The 8,684-nt window shown below is 53.7% G+C and overlaps 1 protein-coding gene across 1 annotated transcript; it reads right to left on the bottom strand.

The window, feature by feature from the left end:
* Nucleotides 1–30: 30 nt before the first annotated feature.
* Nucleotides 31–7,716, bottom strand: VOLCADRAFT_79619 (uncharacterized protein). Its single transcript, XM_002947417.1, has 10 exons — nucleotides 7,648–7,716; nucleotides 7,139–7,187; nucleotides 6,754–6,914; nucleotides 6,019–6,138; nucleotides 5,186–5,236; nucleotides 4,772–4,867; nucleotides 3,842–4,286; nucleotides 3,357–3,523; nucleotides 2,589–2,913; nucleotides 31–2,148 (listed from the first exon to the last, which is right to left on the bottom strand). Exons 2-10 carry the CDS (start codon nucleotides 7,152–7,154, stop codon nucleotides 1,844–1,846), a joined length of 1,686 nt encoding a protein of 561 aa, XP_002947463.1. The 5' UTR covers nucleotides 7,155–7,187; nucleotides 7,648–7,716; the 3' UTR covers nucleotides 31–1,843.
* Nucleotides 7,717–8,684: the final 968 nt, after the last annotated feature.

Here is an 8,684-nt window from a genome sequence, read left to right on the forward strand (position 1 = left end):
CATGATTCAGAAGTGATTTATAAGAAATATGACTTGCATGCGTTACAAGTCACCACAGCATTTCAGCTGCTGTTTCTTCTCAACCTATGCAACACATGCATACTTTACATAGTATGATCCCACAAATTGTCGAGGCACGCCTCAACTCGGCTCTGTTGCATCCATACCGTGCACACGTCACGGCCATGGCTACGATGTGCGCAAAGGTTTAATACTACTTCACCGCTCCTCAATACTGAAAAACATCACCAACAAAACAGGTCCCGGTCACAGCCATCCATATCATGGCATTCGAGCTTATTAAGCCACAAGGTAACCAGACAAATACAAATAGCATCAAGCAAAACACCACACACCCGAATTCATAGCCACGCTGGGAAGAACGCTAATTAACGCCCCACGCACGGATACGCACGGCTAACCAACTTCAGCAACCTGGAAACTCAGGAAGCCGACGGTGGCCAAAGCCCCGCCCAGCCTTGCGTATTCACATCCCCGAGCGACGCCGATCAGGCATGGCGTGTGTAGATCACTCAGGCGATGACGCCTTGAGAGCTAACGTGCCCAATGCGTAGTTGCGTACACGCAAACGTCATGTATGAGGACACACATGCGTGACGAATGGAAATCTGTTCACTATGACATCAGCCAAAATAGCTCCGACAAGTTGATTGGTTCGGAGATCCATACATCCGTATGCGTGTGCGCGCACAGTGACAGACGAACAAACAAAACAACAAAGCTGCCCGCCGCGTTGCCTAGTTAAATCTAGGGTCAGCAACTACAAAGCACCACACTCGCTAGCGGCACCTAAAAACCCGACATACATCTGTACTACAGCATAAATTGATACCCCTGCCAATAGCCCCAGGTCGTCAGCACTTCAGAGCTTCACCTGGGCTCCATTGCAGCTCTGTGTAGAAATCTGTCGTGACACCTGATGACCTGTTGCCGACGGAGGTAGCATAAAACCCACCACAAACGGCTGGTTTAAGTCCGACGCATTACGGGTACACGGCGATTCCCCCTTCACAAAACACTGCGCATCCTCCCTCAGCACGGCCCATAACACCGTACTTGTTGTGCATGCCTTTCTATACCAGGCACTACCAAAGTAGAGCCCATTCTCAGTACCAGCCGCAGCAAACAGCCGCAGCCCTGTCCGACAGTTCGGCTTTAGGAGGTGTTAAAATCCTTTAGTGTGTGAACGTACGTGTGGTGTGTGGATCAACATTCAAGCTACCGCCATCGCTTGATTCCACCCATGAATTCGTGCTGCACTTCTCCGGCCGCAGGTTTATTCCCAGAGACCGCAGCTCGTGTGCCCTGACAAGTAAGCATCACACATTTCTCCTAGCTAACCCCCCTAGATATATAGATCCACACTGACCAGGTCACGGGATGCAAAAGCAGTCAAAAGCAACAACAGCAACCCATCCTCATGTTGCATCGCTGCTGTCAGCTCGTCATCCATATTAAGGTTTCACGGAGCCCTGCGGTGCGAAACCACAACATTGCGCATGCACCCCGACATGATAAACCGTGCCCAAGCACAAGCAGCGAGCTGGCCGATTTAAATCATAAGCCGCGACGGTCCCCAGCACGCTACGATGTCCCGAACTGACTGCCGTTGGTTTCGAGACAGCAAGAGGCTCTGATGGCCAATCCATGTAACTCCTTAACCAGTCAGCCCCTCCTCCATGACTCGTACAGCCAGGATGTAAGCCTGATACGGGATCTGGAACTTGCAACCCCGACGACCATGCAGCACACAGACGCACACGCGCGCGCGCATACACGCGGCACGACAGATGTGACGACAGACGCCCAGCACGCCGCGTGCTCAGTCGTCCGACGCTGAGACGTCCGTCGCCTCGGCCGCCAGCGCTGAGACGCCGCGCTCAGCCAGCTGCCTCGAGCAAAACGTAACCGCGTCGTGCACAGTCACGAAGATGTAGTCGCGACCCAGCATATCGGGCAGGCCCGCTGTCTCCATGGACTTGACAACCTTGACGCTGGGGTTGCAGATCACCAGCTGAGTTCCGTTGTTGGCAAACTGCTCGATGAGCTGCTCCAGACCGTGAATGCCGGTGGCGTCCAGATGAGTTACCGGGGAGAAGTCCAGGACGGCGTACTCTAGCTTCACGCCTGGTGTAATGAATGCGGGGTTGCCAGCAAGGCCAGTAGTGCGAGTAATTTAGTAATCAGTCGAGGAGGAGCCACCAGACGAGATGCATTGCCACTATGAACGGCCGTGTGATGCATGCAAATCTGTTGGAGATTCCAGGCAAGGGACAGCAAGTGGGAGAATAGCACGTGGCACCAAAAACGCTCCCAGCTCAACGAGTTTGTTTCATTCCTGAACACCAGTTTCATTTTTGTTCCTCCTAACCTCTGTCCCCTGTTCCCCTTCACTGACGCTCTCTGGCCGACTGAACCGACTTGCTGTCGGCCGAGGGTTTCTCCTTCCTATGGCCCTCCACATCCACATAGACACCCGACGCAATACAGTATAGAGTATGAGCTAATCATCAAATACGACGGCACCAGCCTCGTATCACTCTTTTCATGCGGCACCCGGCTCTTACCGTGTCGGTCGGAGCTCCACTCCCGATGCCGCTCCTCATACGCGCGCAGCCGGTCCTTAATCCACTGGATGTTGGCAAAGTAGACGGGCGCGTCGATACGGCAAATCAGGATGCCCGGGAAGAGCTGAGCGTTGGGGTACTGCTTCACGTTGCGGTAAACGGAGGACCCAGGGATGCGACCCAGCTGCGCGGTGTGCGGAAAGGCGCTCTCGTAAATCACGATCAGCAGCGCCAGGCCGATGGCGATGCCCAGGCCAATCTCAATGGAGATGAAGAGCACGCCCAGGAAGGATGCCATCCACACCAGGAAGTCGAGCTTGTTGACCTTCGGGTAATTCGGGAGGAAAGGGGGCGTGAGGGTGGGGGAAAGAGGCCGGGATAAGGAAAGCATCGTCGGCTGGCTGGTGGTGGAACTCGGCGTAGGAAAAGAAAAGGGTCTGGGCCTGCCAGGCGGGTGGAAGTGAGTGGTGCGGGATTTGGGTTCTGGTGAAAGAGTCGTTCACTCGCCGTCATCTCACTCAACGTCGTCCCAGATAGTTTCCTGCCCCAGAGATACTCGGTCGACTACGTATCATCAGATGGATTGCCTTCCCTGAATGGATACCTCCACCAACCAGTTAATGCAAAAACGCACCCGGTAAGTAGTATAGTATCCACCGACGACGTCATCCACCTCTCCTACCCAACTGCATTTTCGTTACATCCACTATGGAACGTTCATGCAATTTGCTATTGAGGAAATTTCCCTTGGCACGCCGTACACCGTACCTTGAACAGGTAAATGGCCTGTTCGTACTCCAGAAGTCCAGTCACGCTGCTGACCACGATGGCACCCAGGGTGCACATGGGCAGTTTCTCGAACACCGGCGTCAGGAAGATGAGCACAAAGCCAACCACCCAGGCAGTGATGAAGCAAGCTAGACCCGTCTTGGCGCCTGTTGGAAACCAGTGGGGCCGTGGGGCATATTGTCCATGGGTGTCTTGGAAAAGCAGTTCCACAGAAATTTAATATATAATAACAACATAATGTAACAGTAATAATAACAAACAGCAAAAAATATCAATCATAGATACAACATGAAATTCACTACCTTGAACAACCTAATGTCCTGAAAGGCCTGCGGCATTGAAAATCCGAATCCGCGATAACCAACACTACTGCCGTACCATACCCGTCGAGCCCCTATGCCCTCAGCGCATACAAAGTAGTCACACATGCACAAATCGCGGCTGCAGGACGTGTCCGTACATACCTGACTCATTGTTCACTGCGGAGCGGGAGAAGGAGCCCGTGGTGGTATAGCAGTTGAACGCGGCGCCGGCAAAGTTAGCCAGACCCAGCCCTACAATTTCCTGATTAGGCACGAGCTCATACTTGTTCTTGTTAGCCAGGGCGCGCGCGATAGAGGTCGACTCTAGAAGATCTACCACCATGACCACGAGGGCAATGGGGATGAGGTCCGTAAACTTGTCCATAGGCCCCCACCAGCCAACGGTCGGCTTGGGCAGACCCTTCTTGATGGAGCCGAGAATCTTGATGCCCTTGGTGTCGACGTGGCCGATGTACACGGTGCACAGGCCGATAATGCAGACGGTGAGGGGGCCCAGGGGCCGCAGCCAGGCGAAGCGCTTGCTGCGCTTGCCGATTTCCTTCATGCTGACCAGAAGGACCAGAAACGTGCTGCCCATGATGAACTCCTGTACGGCCAGCGGAATGTACGGCGGAGGGTGGTGACCGGAATCATATGATGCAAGAAGCAAGGGGTCGACTGCCCGCACGTGGGTGCGGTTGGGGTTGTATGGTTGGGTAGTTGGGGAAAATGGCAAAAGCACCATCACACCAAAAAGGGGGGAGTGGAGTTCGCATAGGAAGAAAGGAAGCCGTCGAAGTCGGGGGCATTTGGATAAGGACACACAGGTACAATTTGCACAAGGGTAAAGATTTTCGAGGTGTTACTGAAAACTGCAGAAGTGCTGGTGCAGCAGCAGTGGAAGTAGCAGCGGCAATAGCAGCAACAAGAACCTGTCTTATGAGCACACGTCTGATGCATGTCAGGCGTCAGGGATATGATGGGGGTATGTCATGTGCCTTATCACCTCAACGCTTGGGGCCCCCCACCTGCCCCACCGCCACGGCATAGGAGTGCACCTCAGGAGGAAGCACCTCACCACCCTTGCCTCACCTGCCACTTCAGGTTGTGGAAATTGTTAATGTACACTCTGGCCTGATCTTGTAGCCGGTCCATGCGCGGAATGCTGATACCCAGAATGTACTTGACCTGTTGGCAGCAGTGGGTGGCAACAGTGGGGTGCTGTGAACTACCCCGGCCTAGCACGCTGCCGCACGTGTGACCGCCGCACGGACACCCGTCTAGGAAGAACGCCCGTGCCGCGACTTACGCGAACGCTACATGGGTACGCGGGGAATCAAACCATCCACTCGAACATGGGTACCTCGTACATAATAAAAAACAAAACCTGCTAATATTCTGTCCTCTTGTCCGCACCGCGCACCATCCACCTCTGCCTCGAGGCAGCACCAGCACCGGCACTGTCAGGACCGCGCCCACCACGATACCACCGCGCCAAAAACATACCTGGGAAAGACCGATGGTAATGGCAGCCCCTGATGTGAACCCTCCGATGACCTGCAAGCCACAGGTGCCATAGCACGGCGCGTTACTAAAGCACAAAAAATAGCTTCTCATTTGTTGGTTGCTTAAATCACGAAATCTCGTTCTCGGTTCGTTCCTGCGTGGCCGCCTGCTGTAGACGTACTGAACTACGTACTACTAGCAATTATCTACCTGGCTTTCAAAAACAGTGTGAAAACAGACTGCACCAGGGGACAAGGACGCAGTAGCGAAACCAAGGACCGGGGCAGGCCCCCAAAAGACTAAATGCAACCTGTGACTTGGGAAGCCGTGTCGGTACAGAGAGACAGAGAGAGAAAGATCTGCAACATAATTTCGTCTCGCCCATCGTTTCGCTGTACCCACAAGTGGAGTACGCAATCCTGAAACCGCGAAGCAACACTTCGTGAGATAACAACAGGCAGGCGGCTGGCAGAAGTTAAGGCCTGGCTTCTGCTCCCGTCGCGTCCCGGCGCGTCCGGGTTCAAATCCGCCTGCCGACCTCTCGGGGTGTTTGAGAGGTGATGAAATGGGAGGTGGCCCCCCATCTTGTGGACGGTGTAGGACGTGATAAAATCAACTCGCGAGCTGACCAGGAACTAAGTTGACGCGCCGTTGATCCGCTAGATTTGGTTGGATGCTGGTGGTGAGTTGCCAAACTCAAAGAGTACACTCTGAAGTCGGATGGGGTGAATGGCTTAGGGTGCCCCTCTAGCAGGGGAGAGCAGGGAATTGCCTCGGGAAGGAGGCCACTGGTGAAGCTTAACCACCCTGTAACAACATCAACAACAGCTCACCGAGTGGCTAAGGAAGTTAGTCACAAAGCCCAAGCGGAAAACTCCGACGGCGGTGTAGAGGGTGGCTACAAGCAAGGCCAACTGAATGGCCAGGTGGTTGTACCGCTCCTGAATTGGCACCTGCAGGACCACATGAAGCGACGCAGCCAAGGCGAAGGTGGGGAGGCCGAGGAGGTCAGTAAGCCCCCACAATGAGGCGTCTCCAACCCAATCCAACACAGCTCAGCTCAATTCAATCCAGTTCAGCTCCATTGCAGGTCAGACATGCGGGTAATGTGCCTTGTGTGTGTACTATACACGCGGTACCCTTCGAACTGATAAAGGAAGAGTCCATACATGCCGGTCTGATACGCAGCTGGGGCCTTAGCTGCAGCTCACCAACAGGCTGTCGCAATCCAGTTCTTTTAGCGTCATGCAATTTCTACTGCTAAGCATGAAAGACATTCATCCATGCAAAGGTGCCGCAGGAGCAACAGACACCAAGCATTTGAAAAATTAAATACAATCGCTAGGGGGCCCCTGCTACCGTTGCCGCTCCGTATATCCATAATTTCCGATAATCGTACAAATACTCGCACCGACACCCTTTTTAAACGGCAAATCGCGTCGTCACGGAGGTGTGGCCCCTCTCATGCGGCCATAATAGCGGATGCACCTCATACACGCACACTCGCACAGCCGCACCTGCTCGTCCGTGAGCACGTTCGGATTGGTGATCTTGTCTGCGCCTTCCACGAGCTCCTTCAGGTTGCTGCCTATGAGCAACGACGTCACTGCCACTGGACCGACCGCCAGCTGCCTGGAGCTGCCCACCAGCGCGTAGGTAATGCATGGAATGAACGCGCCATACAGTCCGTACACGGATGGCAGACCGGCAAGGTTTGCGTACGATATGCCTGTTCCCGAAAACGGGGGAGAAAGTTTTCGCAAGATTAGACACGTGAAGCAAGGTTATGTCCAGGAAATGCCTATGCTATGGGCCGAACGGAATGGTGCGTACACAATCCCATCTGGGTCAGAGGCGAAAGACGTCGAGCAAAACCTCATCTGGGCTGTTGCATGTACTGGTTGCAAACAGATCCTACAGCTGCAACTGCACATCCCAGCGCATCCACCTCACCTTGCGGAACGACCATGAAGCCGACAGAGAGACCGGCAACGAAGTCGGACTGCGGACGGGTTTGAACAGAGCGCGGAACAGAAGAAAGCGGCTGTCATTTTGATTTAAGCTACAGTATTAGCGCCTGGTTGATAGCAAAGGAGCTGCTTCAAGTCTTTGTGTGAGGGAGGGGGAATATAAGCACAGGGCGGCAAAGCGTCTAGCGCGGCGCTGTGTGCTCAAATGACAAGGATTGCGTGCCATGGTGCAACAATGCTCTAGGGCCGGTACCAAAACTCTGCAAGGAGCACGCCGCTGAGGGGAGAAGATGCAGGCTCTCGAGCACGGTTCGAAGCCGCTATCACAACGAAGACGCCCTGTCTAGGTGGACAACTACAACCCTGGTGCCCTGCACGCATATCGTCGTGTAACAGACGCCAAAAAATAAATAGTATTTCTTACATTCTCTGTAACAATGCTACCCATTGCCCTTCAGCGCATACCCAGGTTTGGAACGCAGGTTGACTCACCCAGAGATACTCCCGAATCTTGTACGTGCGCAACCATCGCACACAGGGGAGAAAGAAAGCCAGCCAGTCTATCACGCTGTACGTTTCCCATTTCTGTCGGTAGCTGCAGGAGAAATGCACAAGAATTCGGCATCACAACAGCCGAGAACCGGACAATCGCAAATTCAAGTGGGCAAGCATGATCAAGCTATACCAAGTGACCTACCTCGACTTCTGCTTCTCCAGGAAGCGCGAAATCGTTCCGTTCACGGAGTCTTCCTCATCGGCTGGCGACTTCCACGGAAATTGGAACTCTCGATCCGCAATATCCCGACGGCTAGGACCTCCCTCAAGTGGCGTGTAAGTGCTCATTTGCACAGTGGCATTCGGTGCACCGCTCTGCAGAAGTGCCGAGTTCTGAGCGCCTGCCACCGAGTCACCCTGACCTCCTTGCGTGGTGTTCGAACTTGGATTTCGACGCATGTGATGACAGGTCTTGTAAATATAGGTACCCTGTAGCCCTACTGCCTTGAGGCCGCAAAAGGCGAACGTCGGTTGATTAGTGCACCAATCCCGTACCCATCTACCGTTGAGATGCCTTACAAAAAGAACACTACAATATCCAGTTTCTCTAGCTTTGACTTCAGGACGGAGATTCGAAGAGGGAGGGCCCTGCCGTACAACGGCCTCGCAGGCCAAGTTCCGTTGGCATTATCGCCCGACAAATCCGTTCTCCGCTGCTTCACGAAGCATTCTTTCATCACGAATTCCTTTTAATTGGGTCCTGCATTCGTATCACTGTGGATTGCTCTGTCAGTTTTCCTAGCCAGGCCACGAGGCCAGACGCCGCAGCTCGTACGATAGACCTCGAGCCCGAAACCTTTGTCCACAATCTGTCCTGGTTCGTAAAGGTACATCTTAAGGTAAGCTAGGTTGCAACGCGATGAGGTAGGGCCTGATGTTGACTATCCTTAAGCGTTGGTTTGACAAGCGAGTCACCTTACTCAGAGGAAAGGGGCCATCCCAGGCGGCTGCTCTAGTGCATATAACTCGTAAGG

Source organism: Volvox carteri (genome assembly GCF_000143455.1).
Source record: "Volvox carteri f. nagariensis unplaced genomic scaffold VOLCAscaffold_6, whole genome shotgun sequence".
Taxonomy (NCBI): domain Eukaryota; kingdom Viridiplantae; phylum Chlorophyta; class Chlorophyceae; order Chlamydomonadales; family Volvocaceae; genus Volvox; species Volvox carteri.

Coding starts and splice junctions, on each gene's coding strand:
- VOLCADRAFT_79619 (XM_002947417.1), bottom strand. Junction 5,237..6,018: donor CTAACTTCCTTAGCCACTCG/GTGAGCTGTTGT, acceptor TGTGGCTTGCAG/GTCATCGGAGGGTTCACATC. Junction 4,287..4,771: donor TCCACAACCTGAAGTGGCAG/GTGAGGCAAGGG, acceptor CTGGCCGTACAG/GAGTTCATCATGGGCAGCAC.